General features: G+C 45.0%; 1 protein-coding gene across 2 annotated transcripts; it reads right to left on the reverse strand.

Annotated features, from left to right (window-relative positions):
- Positions 1-2,853: 2,853 nt before the first annotated feature.
- NTAQ1 (N-terminal glutamine amidase 1) lies at positions 2,854-23,023 on the reverse strand. 2 transcript variants are annotated; one of them, XR_014843385.1, is made up of 7 exons: positions 22,865-23,023; positions 17,179-17,278; positions 15,886-15,936; positions 9,986-10,134; positions 9,215-9,339; positions 5,292-5,484; positions 2,854-4,546 (listed from the first exon to the last, which is right to left on the reverse strand). XR_014843385.1 is itself a non-coding variant. In XM_001928505.5 (6 exons), the coding sequence occupies exons 1-6, from the start codon at positions 22,951-22,953 to the stop codon at positions 5,375-5,377; spliced, it is 624 nt and encodes a 207-aa protein (XP_001928540.2). In that variant the 5' UTR covers positions 22,954-23,023; the 3' UTR covers positions 4,794-5,374. The 2 variants fall into 2 exon arrangements, 1 of the variants encoding a protein (XP_001928540.2); XM_001928505.5 differs by lacking the exon at positions 2,854-4,546 and having other exon boundaries at positions 4,794-5,484.
- Between the last annotated feature and the right edge of the window lie 1,705 nt (positions 23,024-24,728).

Consider the following 24,728-nt stretch of genomic DNA (forward strand, 5'->3'; position numbering starts at 1 on the left):
CTATAACTGGAGAGCTTCTTTCGCTCAGCGTCCTACGAAGGTGACAAAAAGATTGTTTAGAGAAACCGCCACTAGCCTTTGGAATACTGAAGACTTGACCACATACGTACACCTGTATGTACCACCACGCAGCAGAGGCAGTGGCGCTAACCTGAGCCTCCAGCTCTTGCTCACTGAAGAGCGGACGGGAACCCCTGACCGGAGGAGGTCAGTGAAGAATTCAGGCTCAGGCTGGACTTGTCTTCCTCGTCCTAGGGATCGTCACACGTTTCCAAAGTTTCTGGTTCTGTACCATCTGTACAGCAATACTCACTTCTTCCTTCCAGGCCCTCTCAATTACAGGAAAAGTTCCTCATTTTGGCTTATATATTTGCTCGAAGCACCATCTTTAAGGGCCAAGTCGTTACCAAAAGATTTCTATACAACAGGCCCCTCAAAGGCTGGCCCTCTGTGTCACATGCTACTGAGAGTGAGGTAATAAAGAGATACTAGGCAAGGACAGACGTTTTGTCCTTGAACCTGAGCACACTGAGTATATCTTAAGACAGTTCTGTCTCATTCATCAGGTTGACCACTGACCAAGGCTTCACTAAAGATGCAGAAACAACCACTGGCTGGTATACAGAGAGCAGGCACCCTCTGGTTTATCACTGAGGTGGGATTAAACACCCTTGGCTCTGCGGAAGGAGTCCCTGAGGCCACAGCCAATTATGATTCACTTCACACAGAGGACTTTTGGAGGGAAGATTATGAAGACAGCACTGCTGCTTATTCCAAAGAGCCCGTGCCTGAAGCCCCAGATGAGCGTCAGTCTTCACAGGAGGCAAGTCCGGCTCAGGGCTTTGGTTTTTTTTGTTCTGTTTTGTTTTCAGAAAATGAGGCAGATCCTCCATTAGCTGTGACCATCACTCTGCTAACCACAACCTTCTGTGAAGATTCTGGGCCTCTGAACAAGCCTATCATTCCATCATAGGAGCCTGAACAACCGTAAAAGACTGGTGAGGCCGACAAAGTACCCACTTGAGGATGAACAGAGGGGCAAGAATTGTACACAGAGAGACAGAAGACGGGCATCTCTTAACCAGGCCCCGGTTAACGAGGGCTTGATAAACGTTCACTTGACTTGAACAATGAAAAGGAAAAAACAAGTCCTGATGAAATGGGGCTTCACAGAGAATTAGGGCCACAGCCGTCAGGCTTTATCGTGCCTCTGCTGCTCCTCTGCTCTGAGCCAAGCACTCAGCCACCACAATTCCAGCTTGTCAGACCACTGACGTGACGTCTTCGTTCTCCTTCTACACCCAAGACCGACTGCTTCCAAGGCTCCCGCAGAGCCACGCTGGGCCCCCAGTGCCACGTTCGTTCTTTCATTTCCCGAGGACGGGAGAGAGGGTGGGCCAAGGGTCCACCGCATGAAGGGGGAGCAGCGAGGAAGGACACCCGACACTGCACCCGCCACCACCGGTGGTCCCTCTACGCGCCGGGCCTTGTTGCCCAGTCCGTCCACTCAGCCAGATGTCCTCCTCCCTCAGAGTGATTTTTCTCTCAGGATCCCCTTTTTCTCTCTTCTAGCTACGAGAGTCCCAAGGACCCCTCGTCCTTCAGACAAGCCTGCACATGTCTAAACTGCAAATGAAGACAGGGCTCATTTGGCTTCTTTCCCATAAGGCCCCTGAACCTCAAGCAAAACAAGAGGTATGGATGGACATCTGTGTTCAGTGTTCCTGAACATTCTGGGAAGGGCAATCCTGCTACAAACACTGTAGGACACTTAAGGGGTGGCGTGTGTGACCCAGCGAGGACCTAGCTCCACATGAGACATCACAAAGTCTTCGTTCCCACCCAGCTGAAGTCCCCTGTGACAAGGGCTTCAATGGGCACTGTATTGATCACGAGGGCTAAACTGCAGAATCGAGGCGCACCAATAACTCTGCAGCTTAAAAACATACACAAGTGTGTCTCTTAAGTAACAGTTCCACAATACACTTTTCAGGTAGCCTGCGGCTCAGCTCCATAGGGTCACTCAGGAATCCAGGCTGATGGTGGCTCTGCCAGCTACAACTCTATGCCTCCAGAACAAGGGACGGCAAACAATAGCTTAAGGGTCAAATCCTCAAGCCCCAGATTTTATAAACAAAGTTTTCCTGGAGCACAGCTACACCCATTCATTTACATACTGTCTGGCTGCTTACCAGCTCTAAAGGCCAAGTTGAGCATTTATGGCCAAGATCTCATGACCTGAAAAGCCTAAAATATTTACTATTTGGCCCTTCATAGAAAATATTTGCATCCCTTTTTCTAAGAGAAAAAAGGAGAATGGATTCGGTGGGACAATTAACAGTTTCAACTTTCAAAATTTATCTCAGAAATTGCTCTAAAGACATATGGCCAAAAATATTTCTTGAATTTTTTTTTTCGGTCATAACCAAAAGACTAAAACAACTTTAGGACTGTTAAATTATGGATCATGCATACCAAAGAATACGATGTAACCTTTAAAGAGAATGAGGAAGTTCAACATGTATTAATTGGAAAAAAATCCACATATATTAACTTTAAAAAGTAAAATGCAGAACAATGCTTTTAGGATGTTATCATTGGGGGTGGGGGAAGGAAACAAAATCTAATGCATGACACCTCTTTGCCTTCATGGGCATAAAAAATTCCTGTGACGATATAAAAGAAACTGAAGACAGAGGTTGTTTCTGGGTAGAGAAATCAGAAAATTGAAAGATAGCTACGAGGGATGAAAAGTTTTCACCATATACCCTTTTATATCTTTTGAGTCTGTACCATGTGCATCTACTGTCTATTTTTCAAATAATTAAAAATTAACCTGAGAAAAACCACACATACAAAAGAGTTTGTTTTTATTTCCACTAACAGACCCTTCTTCTGAAAAGACACAGTTAAGTGTAAAAGCCATGGTAATACCCACAATCAGGTACAGTCAGTTCTCCTGCCCTGGGAGCCAGTTTACATCATTGTATTTGCTTTCCTTTCAGATTTTCAGAGACACCTTATTTCTCTTATTTTCGTGGTTGACTACAAATCCACTTTAGTCCCCTGCTTTTCTTGCAAGTTCCTTTTTCCTGACAGCATTTATCAGTATTTACTCAGTACTCTTACACATGTTGAGTATAAAGAGGACCTCAGAGAAAAATAAAGCACAGAGAGACAAAAAGTAACAGTTCCTGATAAAATCAAAAGTTTTGAAGAAAAATCTTGCAAGGGAACCTACCTTTCAGTTAAAAATGACAGCAATCCAACTCACACAAGCTGAAAAGATCCAGACACTCAGAAATGCCCCTGGCGGGGGGGGGGGGTTGCTGCTTTGAGGGGATGACGGGGAGTCCCCTTCTGTGATAGTCAAGATACCCACCACCAGCCCCAAACTCCCAGGCCCCCAGCTCAGCAGTTCTAATGGAGGAAGAATTTTTCTCTCCCAATATTAATACAGCAACTGCAGAGAACACTGTGAGGGGTCATTCTCAGTCTTGTCCAGGGCTGGGGAGTACAAGCCTGGTCCGGCTCAGGCTACATGCCTTTATTTACAGGCCACCAGGACTATATTAAAACATGCAAAGGAGAATTTCCCCAAAGGGCACTGTAGGAGTGGTAGGTAGGAAAAACAAACGTCTTCCATGGCTTCTAACAAGTCATGACCATGGCCACTGGATATTTTAACAGGCTTAAAACTATAACCTTGATCACTACACTGGTGAGAAGTAGGGGGTTTTCAATTTCAAGGCAAGGTGGTGGGAAGTTCAAACTTGCATGCACGCTGTCTGACTGGTGTGCATGAGACATACCTTTGAATACCAGATAGGAAACCTACTCATAAATTGGTTTAAAAAAAAAAACCTCCAAAAATGCAATTTTTCTTTTGTCTTTTGTCTTCTGAGGGCCACACCCACGGCATATGGAGGTTCCCAGGCTCGGGGTCTAATCAGAGCTGTAGCCGCCGGCCTGTGCCAGAGCCACAGCAACACGAGATCCGAGCCACGTCTGCGACCTACACCAGCGCTCATGGCAATGCCAGATCCTTAACCCATGGAGGGAGGCCAGGGATTGAACCCACGTCCTCACGGATACTAGTTGGGATCATTAACCACTACGCCACAATGGGAACTCTCCAAAATGCAATTTTTAAATCAGATCACAATTCTTTGGTCCCTCTGAAATTTTTTTCCTCAGGGCAAAGTATTTCTGTGGTGCGACCTGCCAAAATTTATCTTCTTTATTATAGTCACATACTTCTTAAAAGACCATCTGAAAGTCAACAAATTTATCTAAGCATAGGTTCTACAATTAACTCTAAGTTATAAAAATGATTTAGGTTGTATTTATATTCCTCTTACCAAAGCTGATTCACTTTCTCCCACAATCTTCCTGGCCAGCTGAACCAAGCGGATCCATGGCATTTCCTTAGACCGAATCTTGAGGAAACGAATGGACGTGTCCCTCCAGAGCACAACGCAGAGGATGTGAATGGAAGTGTCTTAGTAAGCAGAAAACTCATCTAAGATCAAAAGCTTGGACAGCCCTGTTACAAGAAAGTTGCTCGCTTTTACAATAGAACCGTGGAAGGTGTGAACGAGAGCTAGTGCTGTAAGCCGGTTGAACGTTAGGCATTATTTTATTTGGAATTAAATGATGAAAGCCAAATTTCTAAGACATCTTCAAGAAGAAAAATGGATCAATGTATTTTAAAGCTAAGGGTCCCATCTACAAATAAGACATTCTTGAGGATCCCAGAACATCAAGAGGGACACAAAATCTTCAAAACAAAATTAATTTTAAGTCAGTTTTATTTAAAAACGTATATAAAGAGGCCAAATAACACTTAAGCCTGAGAGGGCTGCAATCTTTTTTAAGAACATAATGGTCCAAAACACTAATACTTATTGCTGATTCAGCTCACTATGTCAGCCCTCTTCAAGCAGGAGCACAATCACTAGCAAACATTTTATGGCACACGTTATGGGCATTAGAGATTCACAGAGAAATGGGCCACAGCCCTGCCCTCAAGGAGCTTACAGTGTAGCTGGAGAGAAATGAAACATCCAAAACAGACATGAAATCCACACATCTATCATAACAAAAACAATTATTGGCTTAAGTCTTCACATGTTTTAACAACTGAGCTGTAGGAATAACTGAGCAAATACACACTACAAGTTTCAACCTGACATATCAAAAAAAAAAATTGGTTCTATTTATTACTTTGTTCACTTATGTTTCAACTCAACTGAAATAAAACGGAAAACATAATTCCAAACCAAATGTACCATAATGTTCGCTGTCCCAGATGAAGGGGTGGATCTGTTCGGGTCCTAGCATTTCTCCACAGGACTACATCCACAGGTCAAGTTTAGTAGTTCTGACTGCCAAACCGATGTACAAATTCAGACAGGGAGTAGACGGCTCCCCATCCCACCTCAGGATCCATACTGATAAAATCATTCAGGTTCATTTTGGAATCTAAAAGAATACATGAACAAAATGTCCACTGAAAACACAATTTTGGTTTAACAGCAATAAAACAACCCAGGAGACCAAAAGTAGGGAAAATTATTCACGTTTCACAAGGGGTCAATATCACTTCTGCGGTTTCTTGTCTCAAATGCATAACCTCAATCTCACCATGACAAAGTATCACAAAGACCCAAACTGAGGCGCACTATACAAAGTCACTGGAGTTCCTGTTGTGGCTCAGTGGGTTAAGAACCCGACTAGTATCCATGAAGATGTGGGTGTGATCCCTGACTTTGCTCAGTGGGTTAAGGATCTGGGGTGGCAGCAAGCTGCGATGCAGGTCGCAGATGTGGCTCAGATCTGGCTGTGGCTATGGCTATGGTGTAGGCTGGCAGCTACGGCTCCAATTCGACCCCTGGCCTGTGAACTTCCATATGTTGTGGGTATGGCCTTAAAAAGACCAAAAAAAAAAAAAAAATCACTGACCAGTACCCTTTGAAAGTATAAAAGTTATCAAAGAAAAAACAAAAAGTGTCACAGATTGAAGGAGAGTGAGGAGAGATGACAAATAAATGTAATATTCTGGGTTAGATTCTAAACCAAAAAAAAAGAAATTAGTGGGAAAAATTACAAAACTTATATAAGGTCTGTAAGTTAAGAGCACTGTGGCAATATTTTTGTATCAACTGTATTATTTTTTTGGTTTAGATAATTACACTATGGTTTTCTCAGATTCCCCTGGGATCTGACCAAAAGGTATAGAAAAACTGCAGTGTTTTATTTTTTAACCAATTCTCTAGTAGGCTAAAAATAAAGTTATTCAAAAATAAAAAATTAAATGAAAACCTGTAAAAATAAGCAAACTGCCAGTTTACTGGAGGCAACTGCCAATTTATAGGAATTCAGAGAACACAAAAGAGATACAATCACCAAAACCCACACCATTTTCTCCCAGACTCAGTTTCTCCAACATATAAATTACCAAAAAAAAAAAAAAAAAAGAGTTGGACTACGAATCTCTACATATCAAAAAGACTCTAAAGGGAGTTCCCGTCCTGGCGCAGTGAAAACGAATCCAACTATGAACCATGAGGTTCGGGTTCGATCCATGGCCTTGCTCAATGGGTTATGGATCCGGTGTTGCCATGAGCTGTGGTGTAGGTCGCAGATACAGCTTGGATCCCATGCTGCTGTGGCTGTGGCATAGGCCGGCAGCGACAGCTCCAATTTGATCCCTAGCCTGGGAACCTCCATATGCCACAGGTACAGCTCTAAAAAAGCAAAAAATGAAAAATAAAATAAATCCTGGAGTTCCCTGGTGGCTCAGCAGGTTAAGGATCCGGCATTGTCACTGCTGTGGCTTGGGTGGCCACTGTAACACAGGTTTGATCCCTGGCTCAGGAACTTGCACATGCAACCAAAAAAAACAAAAAAATTAAGTTGAGGGGGCCAGGGCAGCTAGATCTGGGGACAGTGTGAGAGAGGCGGGAACTACACAGAGAGCTGTCTGGAGACCTGCAGAGGCGCCTCAGCCCTTTACCCCCAAGTCTTTGGCTAAGGACTGATCTCACAAGTCCAGGAAAGAAGCAGCAGAAAGCAGTCTAACAACACCCCTCCAGCCCTCAGGCATTTGGGAGAATCCACAGAAAGGTCACTCGAGAGTGGGGAAGCTAAATCAGCAGCAGCCAAAGGCCACCTCGAACCCGCAGGAAACGGCCTACAAGCCAGCCTTGAAAGGACCCGCCTGACCCTCAGAAATTTAAGTGGGGCCAGAACCAAATCCAAGACTGTTTCTTAAAGTAACCCAAGATCTAGGAGCTGACAATGTGAAATGCACAAAATCCAGCAGCCAACCAAATATTAGGAGTCATACAAAGAAAACAGGAAAATACAACTCAAAACCAGGAGAGAAATCAGCAGACAAGGACCAGCGATTATAAATAGGCTCCATTTACTCAAAAGAGTAGTTAAACATGAGCACGACAAAGACCAAAAGGGGAGAGAGTAAATCAGCCCCAAATGGAGCATCTAGAAATGAAAAAACAAACACGTAAAATGGAAAAAAAAAAATGCACCGCAAAAGGATTTAAGATCAATGAATTTACAAGCAAAATAATTACTGAAAATGAAGCACATACAGAAAAAGTCTGAAAAAGATGAACAGAACATCACTGACCTAAGAGGAAAATGACACACTATCTAAACAACATATTTGAGGTGAAGTGTGATGTTTTCTTGAACCATTTTTTCTTTCCTAACCGTTTTTTCTTAAATAAAACCCTAACTAGCTGAAAGTAATTCCCCCTTAACCTAATTTCAAATATACTGCTTTGATAAAGACAGGGCTTGCAGTAATGCATGTCCCATACAAGAGAACACACAGTAAATTACGACATGAGAAACCAGTGTGTTTACCCCACACTTTGGAGCAGATTCCTTTGAGCTCCAATCTCAAGTTCAGGAGGCCTCTGATGAGCTAGCTACACGAGGGTGGGGGCAACTGACACCCGATCACAAGGTGCTACCGGACTTGGAGGCCTTCCAGCTGGGGAAGCAGGCTTGACCTGCCTGTGCGCCAGTCTGTATGGCAGGCAAGTGTGGAAAACAAAGCCTGCCTCTTGTGGTGAAGATTAAACCAAAATAAGATGCAAAGGGGCTGGCACCGAAGCCTCTCCCAAAACAGCACCTACTGGGTAGTAGCCATCAAACCCAAAGAAATGACTCACAGAGGACAGGGGCTGAGAAGGTGTTGTTTCCTGAAGGCCTACTACGCACCAAACTCTGCCTTAGAGCTGCCACAGGCCCTGTCAGCCTGGTGAGTGAGACTGAAGGCAAGATCCCTGAGGCCCCTTCCTGACCTCAGCTGTCCCAATTCTAACCCTGAGGTTGGGAACCCGGTTGGTGAGGCAAAATCAATTCCAATATAAATTTTTAAAATTATGAGAGCTTTTCACAGAGAGCCTCAAAAATCAGAGTTTGAATCCTCTTTCAGTCTTCACTCCCCTCAAACATGCCAAATATTTTTTTTACTCTCTTCACTGCTGAATTCCGAACACCACTGTCCTATTTTTCCGGCATCCTGTACAGCTTACAGAACAGTTTGACTCACACAGCCTCATCCATGTGAGAGGATGATTTCACCAATTAAAGGCAACGCTACCAATTACTTCCCATCATAAATAATGTTTCCAGCTTCAGGTGAGTGCCAAGCAACAGAAAGAGGTGAAGAACCCTTTATCCGCTTAAATCTGGAAGAATTACTATTTGGACTGATGCCTAAAAGCACATAAATGAGATGAGTGGGACGATAAAACCTGCTAGCTCTCACCTCCTTCTTATGCAGCTTTTATTACAGAGCCAGTGAAATGACATTTCACACATCCCAAAGATGCGCTGGGATTTCCTCCCCATAACATGAAACCCTCCCGTGGCAAGATGCTTGTAGTCCCGCTGTTAAATGACTCGAACACGCAGACCTTCCGAAGCCCAATGTCCCAGCAACGGTGCCAGGGTTTGGGCCCTAACACCGTTCCTCTCCCATGAGTTCTGGTGCCTTCCAGTCCTGCTCTCCGTGCCTCGATTCCTAAATCCGATGAATACACAGAACGACACTCCCTCTTGCCTCCTCAGCCCTCCAGGAGTCTTGCCCAAAGAACAATGTGCTTCCTGACCCTGGTTAAGGGAACGCGCTCATCTGCACAGTGACAGGAACCCCCTGGGGGCGGCCGTGGCTCACCTCCAGTCTCGATGCAGGGATAGGACGGAGGAGGTTCTCTCCAGTTCCCACTGGAATCCTTCATGTGAGATCGGTCAGAGGCAAAGTTCTTCAAATACGAATCTGCACGGATCACTCGGAATTTCCTACACACAAACCAACATTCATTTTATATCACAGCTGAAATCCTAACTCAGCTCTTACATAGACCGTGTTCTATGACATGAACAAAACCACGCAGGCCTTTTTATACACTCTGTGATACAAAAACATACACATGCTGCTTTAATACCTGTTAAAGACAGCATGAGAAATGATCAGCTGAAAACCCAAACTTCAAAGGCATGGAAATATATCTAGCTGCCTTTACTTTCCCAACTGTGTATCAGGGGCAAAGGGTAGTTTTCAGAGACTGCCATCACAGCGCTCTCCACGGTGGCATCATAAGGCATCCTACTCACCCACCCCACACCATCCCACCACACTCCCCCCAAAAATAAGAAAAGGACAGAGAGCCCCACAACAACTTTCAGAAAAATGTTTTGGATTTCATCACACAAATTTTTAAAAGACTGCCAACCTTTTACACAACGGACAACATTTAAAACTTTAAAACATTTTGAATCTTCTATGTAGCACATCATTCTCAAACCTCGACTAAATGGTGAAGCCCAGACAATTGATGTTTATAAAACCAATGCAAAAACAAACACACAAACAAAACAACTCAATATTAATTATTATCAAGGTCCGATTGCAGAAAGTTGATAAATCCACCTTGAATCTCCTCACCTTCTAAACTGCGGATGAATGTCCTCATCAGACTTAAAGGCATCTTCCACGTACGTATCAAAGGGGCAGGGAAATGGCAGGACAGTGTCAAGGTCATAAATGAAGCTCTGTCCTCCACTCGACACATGAAGCAAGACAACATGGTAATCCTAGAAGTAAAAGTTGCTGAAATTAACCAGATTACCCTACGATCGTGTATTCCAAGGGTATACCAGTACTGCATACATATCATCAAAAATGGAGAACAAGACAAATACAGCCCTCCTTGTAACAGCAAATAAAGCAAACACAAAACCCTGAAAACAGGCCAAAAGTCCAGTGACGGGGAACAGGTAAGCAACCGGTGGAAATGTTGATGTACATTAAATGTACACCCTTGGCCTAGCAACTTTACCCTGAGGAATCCATCCTACAGAAAATCGGCCGTGTGTATGGAGAGGTATATATGCAAAGAAAATCTCTGCAGCATTGCTTATAACTGAAAATTCAGAAGCAACCAGAAGTCCACCGAGAGGAATGGTTCACAAACTACGGTGCAGCCATAAGATGGAGTCCCATGGGGCTACTTAAAGGAGTCAGGTAAATGCGGAGTTCTCCAATGGCTCAGCAGGTTAGGGATCTAGCACGTCACTGCTGTGGCTCAGGTGCGATTCCTGGCCCGGGAACTTCTACACACTGCAGGCACAGCCAAAAAATAAAAAAATAGGTAAATTTATGTGAAAGTGGATTAAGTCCATGTTATACGGTTCGATGGCGGAAGCAAACTGCTGATTATTGTATTTTTCAAATGTATGTGTATACAGAGACAGACATGAGCATTCAGAAGTACACATGCACGAGTGTGAGCACAGAGAAAAAAGCCTACAAGGATATCCTCCAACCACCAACAAAGGGGACGGCTTATGGTGAGCCTGGAGAGGGGAAGAAAGACTTTAAAATGTTGTCACTATGGAAAACAGTATGGAGGTTCCTCAAAAAACTAAATATAGAACTACCATATGATCCAACAATCCCACTCCTGGGTAACTATCCAGACAAAACATTCACTCAGGAATTCCCATTGTGGCGCAGCAGAAACAAATCCGACTAGGAACTAAGAGGTTGTGGGTTTGAACCCTCGCTCAGTGGGTTAAGGATCCAGCGTTGCCGTGAGCTGTGGTGTAGGTCACAGACGCACAGCTTGGATCTTTCATTAATTTGGCTGCGGTGTAGGCCAGCAGCTATAGCTCTGATTCAAACCCTAGCCTGGGAACCTCCATGTGCCACCAGTGGAGCCCTAAAAAAGCAAAAAAAAAAAAAAAAAAAAAAAAAAAAAAAGATAATTGCACCCCTATGTTCAGCACTATTGACAATAACCAAGACACAGGAACAACCTAAATATCCATCAACAGACAAATGAATTAAGAAGATGTGGTACATATACACAACGGAATACTACTCAGCCATTAAAAAAAAAACAAAATAATGCCATTTGCAGTAACATGGATTCAACTAAAGATTCTAAGTGAAATCAGAAAGAGAAAAAACAAACACCACATAGTATCACTTAAATGTGAAATCTAAAATATGGCACAGATGAACCCATCTACAGAACAGAAACAGACTCACAGACATGGAGAACAAACTTGTGGTTGCCAAGGGGCAGGGGGGAGGGAATGGGATGGACTGGGAGTTTGGGGCTAGTAGATGCGAACTATGACATTGAGAATGGATAAGCAATGAGGTCCTACTGCACAGCCCAGGGCACTACACCCAACCTCTTGTGACAGAACATGATGGAAGATAATATGAGAAAAAGAATGTATATATATGTATGCCTGGGTCACTCTGCTGTACAGCAGAAATTGCACAACACTGTAAATCAACTACACTTTAATTAAAAAAAGAAAAAGAAAAATATCAACGGGTGTTTCACAAAGGAAATGCAAATAAACTAGAAGACTATGTACAGAAGCTCAATTCCATTTATATCAGAGAGAACTTTAAATCCATAATAAAACACAATTTTATATTTAGCAATTTGATAATAATTAAAATTAAATCAAAATCTATCTATACCAAGTGTATGAGAGGGAGACAACAGAAGATTCCCTCCTACCACTAGTGGGAGTATAACTGGTATATTCATGCAGACTTTTATTTGGGGGCATTTCTAATAAAGATGAACATGCAAAAACAAAAAATAAAAATAAAATGTTGTTGCGATTGTTTTTAAACCAGCCAGGCCCTAGTCTGTAGTCATTACAGAAGAAAGACACAGAGCTTCTCCCGCACAGCTGGGTCCCAGTGCACGTGTGACTTCTCACTCTCGCGGCCAGATGCCCAGTGCAGCCCACACCAGCTAAGGGCTGGGAGGCATGTCAGGGTGGTTACCAAGGGACATGCCAATAGTCGGGTGCTCAGAGCTCCTTAGGGAAAAAAATCTCTCATAGAGAACAGTACTGTGAGATAAAAAGTTCAATCACATTAATACAACATCAGAAATACCATCTTACATTTCCAGTGCTTCGGAGCTCACAAAGCACTTTCTCAAACATTTCATTTGACCCTGTGAGGTGGGGCAGATAATTAATTGAGACTGGAGATGTTGTACCATCAGAGCCTAAAGTGCTTCCTTTGGCTCCAACTCTATCTTAGTAAAGCAGATCCAGCATCAGAAATGAACGCTTATTCCCTGTACTGCCCTTAATGCATCCTACCCTCCAGATAAATGAACTAAAAGCTGCTCCCCCATAACAATCCACAGTTTCCTTCCCCTAGGCTTATTTGTGTTACTCCACTCCTGCACAACCTCCTCCACCGTCCCTCTCCGTACCCATCACTCAAGCTCTGTCTGCTTTCTTCCTCATGAGCCCATCTGTGATCTTCTCCCGCCCCTGCCGGAGTCTCTGCCTTTCCAAAACCTGTCTCTCCCTTAACATCTTCTACTTTGTGTTGGTTTTTTTTGAACTATGTACTCCCTATTATTTATGACAAAGTGTGCTATTAAAATACAGATATAGGAGTTCCTGCTGTGGCTCAGCAGTAACGAACCTGACTAGTATCCATGAGGATGCGAACTCAAACCCTGGCCTCGCTCAGTGGGTGGTGTAGGTTGCAGATGCAGCTCTGATTCGACCTCTAGCCCAGGAACCTCCATATGCCACAGGTGCGACCCTAAAAAGAAAAAAGAAATAAAATAAAATACGATGATGAGAAAGATAAGTCCTTTCTATCTTTCTGGCGGTAAGAGTTTCGGGAGAAGTGATTGGGAAACACAAGTCAACTGTTGCACAACAGGGAGATGAGGAAATGAGGGAGGCGGGAGAGCGCGCAGGTGAGGGCGTCTGAAGTCAGGTCACCTGGTTCAACCTCAGCCCTCCCTAACCAGCCTGTTTCCTCTTCCACAAAATAGAGACAACTGTAGTGTTTTCCTCATAGTATTACTGAGAGAATTAGTGAGATGATGTATGTAAATGCTCAGACTTTTTAAAAAGCCAACCAAGGAGTTCCTATTGTGGCGCAGTGGAAACAAATCCAACTAGTATCTATGAGGTTGTGAGTGCGATCCCTGGCCTCACTCAAGTGGATTAAGGATCCAGCATTGCCATGAGCTGTGGTGTAGGTTGCAGACAAGGCTCGGATCCTGCCTTGCTGTGGCTGTGGTATAGGCCAGCAGCTGTAACTGATTCGACCCTTAGCCTAGGAACTTGCATAAACCTCGGGTGTGGCCCTAAAAAAAAAAAAAGAAAAAAAAAAAGGCAACCAAGAGGAGTTTCATTGAGAAAGGGCTGCCATCACCACATCTTCAAAGGGGAGGGCTTTCCAGAAAGATGACACAACTTGCGGAAAGGCTTAAACAAGAAGTATCCTTCTGGTTAGCTCAGGTCCATTTTCCTACATACCAGGTGTCTGGTGACCTCGAGAGGGAAAGCAGGCCTCAACCAGCAATCACCTCCACGGCAGAGATGGGGAGCCAAGGAGTGCAGATCCAGCAGAAGCCTCAGTCTGAGGTGGATACAGAGCTTGTCCAAATGCCAGAAAAGATCCAGCAAGGTCAGAGGCAGGGAGGCCCACCTAGAACACGATCTGTTCCTTGGGGGTTGGTGTCTCCACCCACTTGGAGAAGTCTACCCATTCCCCACGACAGGATGGCAGCGAGGCACAGATCAATCTGCCAGAGGCTTATTTCACACAGGAAATCTGTGGGGAGACTTCCTACAACAGGACTCCCCACCCTGAGCCACCAGAGCGGCTGTGTAAAGGGGGACGTGACCAAAGGCCCTCTCCCTGTGAGCCTCCTGAAGACAGGTAGCAAGGCCATGGCTCAAAGGCAGCTGAGCACTTCGGCCATGGCCATGACTGCGGAGGCAGCTGGACACTCGGTAACCAGAGTCTTGTAGCTTTGCTCACAGTAACAGCTAATGCCTCCAGAGCGTAACGCCTCCGGGACGCAGGATGATGCTTCAAATACATTATGTATCTAAAGCCTCACAACCCGCCTGACCAGAGGAAGACACTGAAGAAAGACAGCAAATACCACATCCACCTCACACAACCCCCCAGGGTGAGGACTGCAGCTTAATCCCAGTTTGCCTGACACTGAGCCCATGCTCCTAGCCCAACACTGCTGGATTTCATGTTAGAACAGATGAAGGAAGAGCATGAGCTGAAGGAAGAGCATGAGCTCCACGAGGCCAGGGATTTTAGTCAATTTTGTATCTGGCACATAAGAAGCATTTAATAAATGTATGTTACATAAATGAATGAAGTCAATTCAAATGTTATCTTATTCTAATAAGCATCAGAAATTTGATGTTTGTTACATTAGCATGAATGGAGTTTTTCCTTTATCTTCATGTTTATGAGCATGAGCAATTCTGTTCTCCAGAGGCCAGGTTAAGGTGAAAAGATGCGTCCTAGAAAGGACCTAGTCTGGCCACTGATGAGCCAGATGACCCTGAGCTACACACTCTGCCTTTCTGGGCTTGATCTTTCACCTGAAAAATGAAACGGTTAGAGCAGATCTGTATTTTTCAAATGCTAGTCATGTTCACTTGGGAACACGAATTCCTACACCTCTACATCAACTAGATCAGAAATCTGTTATTTTGGGGAGTTCCCTGGTGGTCTAGTGGTTAGGAGTCAGTGCTTTCACCAATGCGGCCCAGATTCAATCCCTGATCTGGAAATGAGATCCCACGTCAAGCCGCTGCACATAGTGACAAAGAAAGGAAGGAAGGAAGGGAGGGAGGAAGGAAGGAAGGAAGGAAGGAAAGAAGAAAGAAAGAAAGAAAGAAAGAAAGAAAGAAAGAAAGAAAGAAAGAAAGAAAGAAGGAAGGAAGGAAAGAAAGAAAGAAGGAAAGAAAGAAAGAAAGAAAAGAAAGAAAGAAAGAAGAAAGAAAGAAAGAGGAAGAAAGAAAGAAGGAAGGAAAGAAAGAAAGAAGAAAGAAAGAAGGAAAGAAAGAAAGAAAGAAAGAAAGAAAGAAGGAAGGAAGGAAAGAAAGAAGGAAGGAAGGAAAGAAAGAAGGAAAGAAAGAAAGAAGGAAAGAAAAAAGCAAAGAAAAGAAGGAAAAAGAAACCTCTATTTTTAACAGTCTCTGGATCATTCTACTATACTGCCAGACTAGATACTGCTAAAGTTCTTTCTAGTGCTAAGCAGACAAGAGTCCAGAACACAAATATACCTGCCACATCAGCCACTTAAAATCATTCCTATAGTAATTTCAAAATTAAAAGAACACATGTCCTAAGTGCTTCAACCTTAGACCAAATGACAATTATTGGCAAAAGGTCAAATTACTAATAATTACCATAGCCTTCATCTACTGCCCCATAATTTCTGCTTTACCAAAACACAAAGACCATTCACAGATTACAAGTACTAACGCATCAGAGGCTGTTCGTGTTGATGATCTTACCCAGATCACAGGTCCATCTCCAGGTCTTGCCTGTTGTTTCCAGATAGGAATCTGAAAAATTCAACAAATTTCTTAAGCCACAACTTCAGTTAAACCACTAATAAATTCTTTAAAGCAATGCATACATGAAAAATAAAGTGTTTCTAATCAACCAACAATCAAGGTGAAAAAAATGAATTATAGGAAGAAATCCAAATCCTTCCAAGTGTCCTTAACAATGAAAGAGCAATAATTAATTATAAGATGTTCTCTAGAGAGTAGAAAGAGACCTGAACTAGGAATTGGAAGGCCTGGCAGGTTCAAGTCTTTCTTTCCCACTTAATTATTCACAGGACCTCCCCATGTCTCTACTTCCTCATCTATAAAATGCAGACATCTGTCTGAACCTTGTCTCTTTCACAGGGTTTCCACTGGGATCAAACAAGATGAGGCTTGCAAAAGAGCTTTACAATTATGAAAGGCTGACTTTTCTGAATACTTCCTATAAGTTTACTAGAGTTCCATTAAAACTCCAAAAACAAAGAAATCTTTTACATCAAACCTGAGAATGTGTGCTTCTAATCTAAGCAATTTAAGAAGCTCTAAGAGTTCCCTCTTGGCTCAGCAGGTTAAGGATCCAGCGTTGTCACTCCTGTGGCTCTGGTTACAGCCATGGCACGGGTTGGATTCTCAGCTTGGGGAACATCCACATGCCACGGGCACGGCCAAATAAATAATAATAAAAAAAAAAAAATAGGAGTTCCCATCGTGGCTTGGTGGTTAACAAATCCGACTAGGGACCATGGGGTTGCGGGTCTAGTCCCCGGCCTCGCTCAGTGGGTTGAGGATCTGGCGTTGCCATGGGCTGTGGTGTAGGTTGCAGACAAGGCTCGGATCTGGAGTTGCTGTGGCTCTGGCGGAGGCCGGCAGCTACGGCTCCAGTTGGACCCCTGACCTGGGAACCACGTGCTGCGGGTACAGCCTTAGAGGAGACGGGGGGACAAAAAAAAAAAAAAAAAAAAAAAATTTAAATAAATAAAATAAATAAAAAGCTCTAACTTAATATCCAAGGAGAGGGGACTTAATTTGCATAACCATACCATCACATATTTCCTTACCTACAAATAAGGGACTAAACTCTACTAACTCAACCACATTCTGGTAGGGAAAAAAAAAAATCTCATTCAAAAACAAACTTTAAAATGTTGTTATATTTTGTAAAGCACATTTTAGGTCAGTGCTAAACTCATGCTCTATTTAGCTTCTAATTCCATCCTAAACTTGTCTTCTTCCTGCAATCACTCACCAACTTACCATCTTCCTCTCATTAGATATGAAGACAGCGTAACACTCTTCTAATGGATATTGGTTGTGGTTTTTGATGTATTCACAGAGCTTCCAAATATTTTCTTCACTGAAATAAAATAATTGCTTAAGCAATATAATTCAAGCAAGAACGCGCTGTTTTTCAAATTTGAACAAAAGACTGATGACGATATAAAAAAGTTGGAAGCAACCATAATCACCACTTCATCCAACAACTAACTGGCTGACAGAACTTCCTCTAAAACACCCCCAGCAAGCTGTTACCAAACTATACTGCTCGTGACCGACCCCATCTACAGACAGAGCTCAGGACCTCTGTCAGCAGTGCTACTGTACGGAGGCATTTTAACACCGCTCAAACACTACGTCAACCTATAATCTATAATCCAGGGCCCTGAGATGGAGCTGGAATTCCAACTGAGCCACATACAAAGTAGGAAGCTTCAGACATCCTGACCTCTCTGAAGGCCTGCTTTTCTCCTCTGTAAAATGGGCACAACCATCATAACCACAGCATGTGATGAACACTCAATCTTAGTTAACACTGGTTTCCTGCTCCCCTTAGGAATGGGGCAGGATGTGTGTCTGGGGTAGGAGGTCTCCTTACTGAAAAACGACTGGGACAGTTGTCTTATGCCCAGGAATTCTTTGGAGGGAGCCCCTTGTGAGTGGTATTCCCTGGGCCCCCCTGGAATGGAGGGGGTCCTGACTTTTACAAAGCTGTTTTTCATACTGAACTGAAATCTGTATTCCTATACTCCTGCCCCAGATGAATCTCTCTTCTACATGAGATGCCTTTAGCTCTCTGAAGCAGTGGTCAGAACTGCCCAAGTAATGCAATGCCCAGGGCATCAAACCAAGCCACGCTGGAAGCCACAGTTCAGCCTTTGGGGTTCTGTCTTTTTCTAGTGAGCTACACAGCACCTCGGCTCAAAATGAGCTACACCAACATTTTGCTCGCACAAGTGACTCACTGTCAAAATCCAATTTCCAGCCACCTACACCATGCCACCTGAAGATGAGGCAAGGCACAAATGGCACCAAGGACTATAGCCATGCTGTGGAAAGACACACTTTCAATTCAGTCTTGCCCTGTCTACCTGTCTCAATGCTCTAAACAACTAAGCTTACTGAAGTGGAGAGTCTGCATTTTTCTCCAGTAATATTATTTTCCCCTGAAATATCTAAGAACCCTTAGAGAAAAAAATGGCAGAGGTAAAAACAGGAGATCGCTACTAATTCCATAGGATGTGTAGCACAGAGGAACAAAATTTTACTGTTTCAGTACCACACAACTTGTAGTAGCTAATTTTTTTTTTTTTTTTTTTTTTTACTCTGGATGTTCTCAGACCAAGTTTTAGACAACATCTGTCTGTCCAGCCTAATAATTTTGGAGAGCGGACCACAAACAAGAGCCTGTGATGTACACCGCACACTGCTAAGTGCCTGGAGAATGTAACGAGCCAGCAAGAGGAGCCATACAGATCCATAAAAAAGTGAGCATCACAGAAGGCATGAAAGATGCATAGAGCAAGCACAGACAAGGCGTTCATTTTGAAGGATACAGGAAGATGGAGGAGGTGTAGGTCAGTGGATGCTCCTTGCTCCCCTCGCACATTCCAAGGGTGGGCACCGAGTTAATGCAAAAGGTTCGAAAATCCTCATGTACCACAAGCACTACTGGTAAGAAGCTGAATTACACATGTGACTTGGACATACTTTGCCTATTACTTTTCAAACACGCGTGAATGTTACGCAGAGAAAAAACAAATTTAAACGTAACAGTTACTGGGTTTCTCGTCCTTTTTTAATCAATTTTTTCAAGAGTACAGTTACTATCATGGAGAAGGATCTCGTAAAACTTGTGATGCTAATAAAAAAGAGAGCCTTATCCGTGGAAACACTGGCAGAGAAAAAGCCCTGGATTTGGTGTGACTCCTGAAACCCATTTAACTGTTTTTTCTTAAAAAAAAAGAGGGGATGATAATAGAAATGTTCCAGTTGATTACTTTGGCAGGAGAAACGCTGACAAAGCACCATTAGGGCCAGGATTCTGCAAGAATGGCTACCGGTGATGGGCTGAAGTCAGAGAGGACCTCAAGGGGAGGATCCAGGCGCACGCAAGTGCTCAACAAATATTTGAAAAATCCAACACCATTATAAAAGAATCACAAGTGCTCTGCAAACTACAGAGAGCCACACAAACACAGGCTATCACTGTTCTCATGAGGCTGGGTCTTAAAAGATAAGTAACAGCTGATGGAAGCTAACGGAAGTGGAAAGGAGGCATTTATTTCAAGCTAGGAGGACCCACAGGAGCCAGTGTAGAAAGGCATACCTACCCGATGTGTTCAGACAGGACAAAGCACCAGTTCTCCATCAGAAGTGATTCTGCCCCAGCCCCAGGGGACATTTGGCAGTGTCTGGGGACATTTCAGGTTGTCACAAACTGGGAGACGGTGGAATGGGCGGGCATTCAGTGTGCAGAGGCCAGGGATGCTGCTACACAACCTACCATACACAGGACAGGCCCCCAGAGAATTGCCACCTCAAAATGCCAACAGAGGCAAAGCTGAAAAACCCTCAGGTAGGGCAGGAAAGGCAAGTTCACAAAGAGACCGAAGGAACAGGTGGTGACTAGATCTTTAGAGGGCTTACTAGGCTCAGAAAGCAGACTTTATTGTCAAAGGCTGCATTCTTGAAATATGATCCACAGACCAGCCTCAGACTCATCCAGGTTGCTGTTCACACACCCAGCAGCTCTGTGGTGGGGCCTGGAGATCTGCATAGTTTACAAGCTCCCAGGTGATTCTCCAACACGTTCAAATTTAGAAGGGATGTGAGCAACGTGAAGCCAGCTGAAGTTAAAGACCTTAAGGACAGGGGAGAGCTGGGCAGAGAGGCCTGTCAGGAAGGGCAGCTGGAAGAGGCCCCGAGGGCCAGGTAAGGAGGGTCTGGCCCTCGGCTGAAGGAATTAGAGGAGACGATCTACTGAAGTGAAGTTCATCTCCCACCATCCTTCCCCCAAGCCTCTCCATTCCAACTGTGCCGGCCTCCCTGCCGTTTCTAGGATACACTTCCTTCTGAGAGCCTCTGCACCCGAAGTGGCCTCCTGCCAATATCCACAAAGCTCCTGCCCTCTTTTTCTTCAGATCTCTGTTCAAAGATCACTTTATCCACAATATCTTCTTTAAATCTCCTAATAACACAATGAGTCATTACCCCTTAACTTGTTCTAGCTTTCTCCTACCACTTAAACCCAAACATGGTTAAAAGGGGTTTTGCCTGTTTTCCCCCAATCGAAATTTGAGAACTATGCAATCTTACGACGGACATCCAATCTCTTGGGGTAGAACATGATGGGAGATAGTATGAAAAAAAAAAAAAGGGTGTGTGTGTGTATGTGGTGTATGTGTGTGTGTGTATGACCGCCTCACTATGCTGTACAGCAGAAATTAAAACACTATAAAACAAATGCACTCAAAAAAAACCAGAAAGAAAGAAATCAAGAACTCTTACAGGGGGGAGTTCCCGTCATGGCTCAGTAGAAACATATCTGACTAGCATCCCTGGCCTCACTCAGTGGGTTATGGATCCGGCGTTGCCGTGAGCTGTGTTGTAGGTTGCAGACGAGGCTCGGATCCTGTGTCTGCGGTGTAGGCCAGCAGCTACTGCTCCAATTCGACCCCTAGCCTGGGAAACTCCACATGCCGCCGGTACAACCTTAAAAAAAAAAAAAAAAAAAAAAAAAAAAAAAAAAAAAACCTCTTACCAGGGAATATATCTATTTTGTTCACTGCTATCTCCCTCATGCATAAAATTGTGCATCTCACACTCCAAGGGCCTAATAAACATTTACTGAATTGACAAAACAATGAGGGGATGTTAGGGACAAGAACAGGACCCAGGTGAGAGGCAGGGCAGAAACAAAGCACAGACTCCAGACTCTGGCATTACTGAGGTTCCAGTTTCAGCACCACCCTTGCAGATGTGTGATCCTGGGCAAACAACAGGTCTCTCTGCCCAGTTTTTTCATTGGTAAAATGAGGGAAATGATAATAATAAAACTACCTCCCAAAGACGGATGGAAGTACTAGGCCTGACACACTGTCAGAGCTGAACGAATGTCAAGCTCTTCCCAGCATTACTTTGGTGACTAGCTGAGGAGAGAAAGGCAGCTTTAGAGGGCCCTAAGGTTTCTTGTGCAGGGACTGGAAATTGGGGTTAGAAGTCATTAATCAAGTAAGGGAAAGGGAATGAAAAGAATCACGATAAGAGTAGTGATTCAGGGAGTTCCCGTTGTGGCGCAGTGGTTAACGAATCCGACTGGGAACCATGAGGTTGCGGGTTCGGTCCCTGCCCTTGCTCAGTGGGTTAATGATCCGGCGTTGCCGTGAGCTGTGGTGTAGGTTGCAGACGCGGCTCGGATCCCACGTTGCTGTGGCTCTGGCGTAGGCCGGTGGCTACAGCTCTGATTCAACCCCTAGCCTGGGAACCTCCATATGCCGCTGGAGCGGCCCAAGAAATAGCAACAACAACAACAAAAAAGACAAAAGACAAAAAAAAAAAAAAAAAAAAAAAAAAAAAAAAGAGTAGTGATTCAGCCACAGTAGTGGCCCAGGATAGGGGGTACAGTGTGTGTATTCCAGAAACAAACTCTGCATTTAACTCGCCATTCCTTCACTCCCAAGCAGTGTGGCCTTAGGCAAATGACTTGCACACCTCTGTGCTTCAACGTGCTCACCTTTAAAACGGAGATAAAAGGAGTTCCGGTCGTGGCTCAGTGGTTAAGGAATCCAACTAGGAATGAGGTTCTATTCCTGGCCTTGCTCAGTGGATTGAGGATCAGGCGTTGCCGTGAGCTGTGGTGTAGGTTGCAGACGCAGCTCGGATCCCGCCTTGCTGTGGCTGTGGCATAGGCCGGTGGCTACAGCTCCGATTAGACCCGCTAACCTGGGAACCTCCACATGCCGGCGGGAGCAGCCCAAGAAATGGCAAAAAAATAATAATAATAATAATAAAATAAAATGGGGATGAGTACCTACCTCCTAGTGTAATTGTGGGTTTCAAACGAATTCATTTACGCAACCGCCTCAGAACAATGACTAGCATATGTGAAGTGTTATGTATAAGTTTAACCGTTATTACAATGAGTACCAGGTGGTTAAGATTTTGGTATCTGGTATAACAGGGCCTGAAATGGATTCCTGGCTGCTATTAGCTGGGTGACCTTGGGAATGTTACTGCAAAAACTCTGCACCCCCATTCTCTTCCAAAATTAAAATGACCTTCATTCTCAGCAGAATAATATTCAAAGGCCCTCTGCACTCCGCCTCCATCTCCACCTCCCCTTCTTGGACCCCCAAACGCTGAGGTCCGCTGAGAAAAATCCAAGCGAAAAACGCCAGGCAGAAGCAATGCACTTACCGACCCTGCCATTCGTGGCGAATTCCGTCCCCCCCCCCCCCCCCACGCACACACCACACCCTCCCGCAACCCAAATACCCAAGCTCAACTCAAGGGACAAGGGCTGCCATTCCCTCTCTCTCCTCCCCTCAAACCAGAAAACCCGCCAGTCCCGGCCCAGAGGGGCCGGGAAGAGGCGGGGCCCAGCTGCAACGCCAGGCCGGGTGGGCAGGGGAGATGCCGGGGGCTGGCCCCTGCGCCGCCTCACCAGTAGCAGCTGTTGTAGACGCAGGCGTCCCGCGGGGGGCTGGCCGGCTGGTAGTGGGCTGCTGCGGCGACGGGGACATCCCCTTCCATGGCGGGCCTGGGCACGGGCCTAAGGCCGACGGACGAGACAAGCCCCACCGGCGGGCTTCGGGGGAGGGGCCGATGCTCAACAAGCAGCGCGGGTTCTCGTGGCGGAGTGGGCGGAGCCTGAGATCGACCGCCCGTGGTGTTCCCGGGTGGTGGGGCCTAGGGCACGGTAGGCGGAGCCTGGGCCAGCGTGTGGCGCAGGATTCCAACGCACCCAGCTTGAGATGCGCGTTCTGGCTTGCGGGGGGTGGAGCCCAGGTAGGGGGGGTTTAGTGGGAGGACGCGGGCAGCTCTGCCTTGGTGGAGCAAGTTCTGGTGGGCGGATTCTGGGCGGGGAGAAGCGCAAGGTCTTGGCGTGAGAAGGCCCGGTCGAGGTGGGCGGAGCTCGAGGCGCGCGGCGCTTTCTGCCAAGAGGGTGGAGCCAAGAATGGATCCGGGGTGGTGCGAGCAGCGTGAGTTCACAGTGGGCGGAGCCCGGGGCGAGGAAGACCGTGTGGTTCCTGGTGGGCGGAGTCCGCTAGGTGGGTGGGGCCAGAAGTCGGGCGGTGCGGCACGTGGTCCTGGCAGGGGGAGGGGCCAGGAACGAGGGAGGGTTTGTTAACTGGGCGTGCCAGTCCCGGCCGGGAGAGGAGAGGTCTCTGGCACGTGGCTTGAGGGAGGAGTCCTGGGAGGGCTTGGATTCGGTAATCGGTGCTCTGTGATTTTCTCGGCGGAGCGTGAGACAGACTCCAACCCATCGCCAGCTGTGGAAGTTGAGACTCGGAAGACTCCACATGTGCAAGTGAAATTAGAGGACCTTGCATGTGAAAAACAAAGATTTAGCACTTTGAGCCTGGAGTTGGAGAGAACCCGGGGTAGGGGGAAAGAGGTTGGTAGAAGAGGTTAATTCCAAATATGACCGCATGGAGGATGGTGTTCGGGATAATACTCCCAACTCTCAGCATATTGTAACTTTTTTAATTAGGTGAAATTATATATTGGCTAAGAAATGTATATTTATGTTTTCACATATTAAGTAAGAAAAAAATTTGAGAGACCCTTCATGATATTCTTTTGGTATTAATCATATATATTTGTTTATTTGCTGGCAGTCTGGAAGGAAAGACACCGAACTGTTAAAAAGTGATTATCTCTGGTGAATGAATGGTAGGATTTTCACTTTAGATTTATATCTTTCTGAATGTTTATATTTGCAAGGGACATAAATGGCTGATCAGGATATTTATTACCCGTTATAAAATCTGAAATTGTTAGGTTGGTTTATAGGCCATACATAGATTCCCCCAGTCTTACGAATTCAAAAGTCCTAAAGATTTTGAAAATAAGTCATTGTGTCAGTTATCATTGTATCGCCTCTCAGATCCAAATACACACTTTAGCATTGGCCCCATGATAAATAACGGAATTATTTTAAGCACTTCTCCTTCAAAGTGGGCACAACATGAAATCTTCTCAGTTACCTACACTGAAGGAAGATGCTTTCTGCAGTTCCTGAGAGCAGACCAGAAATGTGGACTAGAAGTAGGAGGGTGGTCATGAGAATAATACCCAGTAGGGTCTGCCCAGCCACAGACCCAAACTCGGTCCTTCTATCACCTTGAAGTTTTAGCCTGGCAATAACTTTCACGCAGCCCTCTTGGCAGAGAAACCAGACTCCTGTGCAGCTTGCAGGCAACCACCTGCCCCTTGTCCTCCAGGAAGCTTTTCGGCTGTGGGAGCCCAGGGTCACACACTCCACAGCCCTTCATTCTACTCTTTCATTCCCCCCAGGCATCTCC

The sequence above is a fragment of the Sus scrofa genome, chromosome 4 (assembly GCF_054392235.1).
Source record: "Sus scrofa isolate SSC_HxYL_T2T_F1_AM1 chromosome 4, Sscrofa_HxYL_maternal_Yorkshire_Landrace_v2.0, whole genome shotgun sequence".
In the NCBI taxonomy this organism is placed as follows: Eukaryota; Metazoa; Chordata; class Mammalia; order Artiodactyla; family Suidae; genus Sus; species Sus scrofa.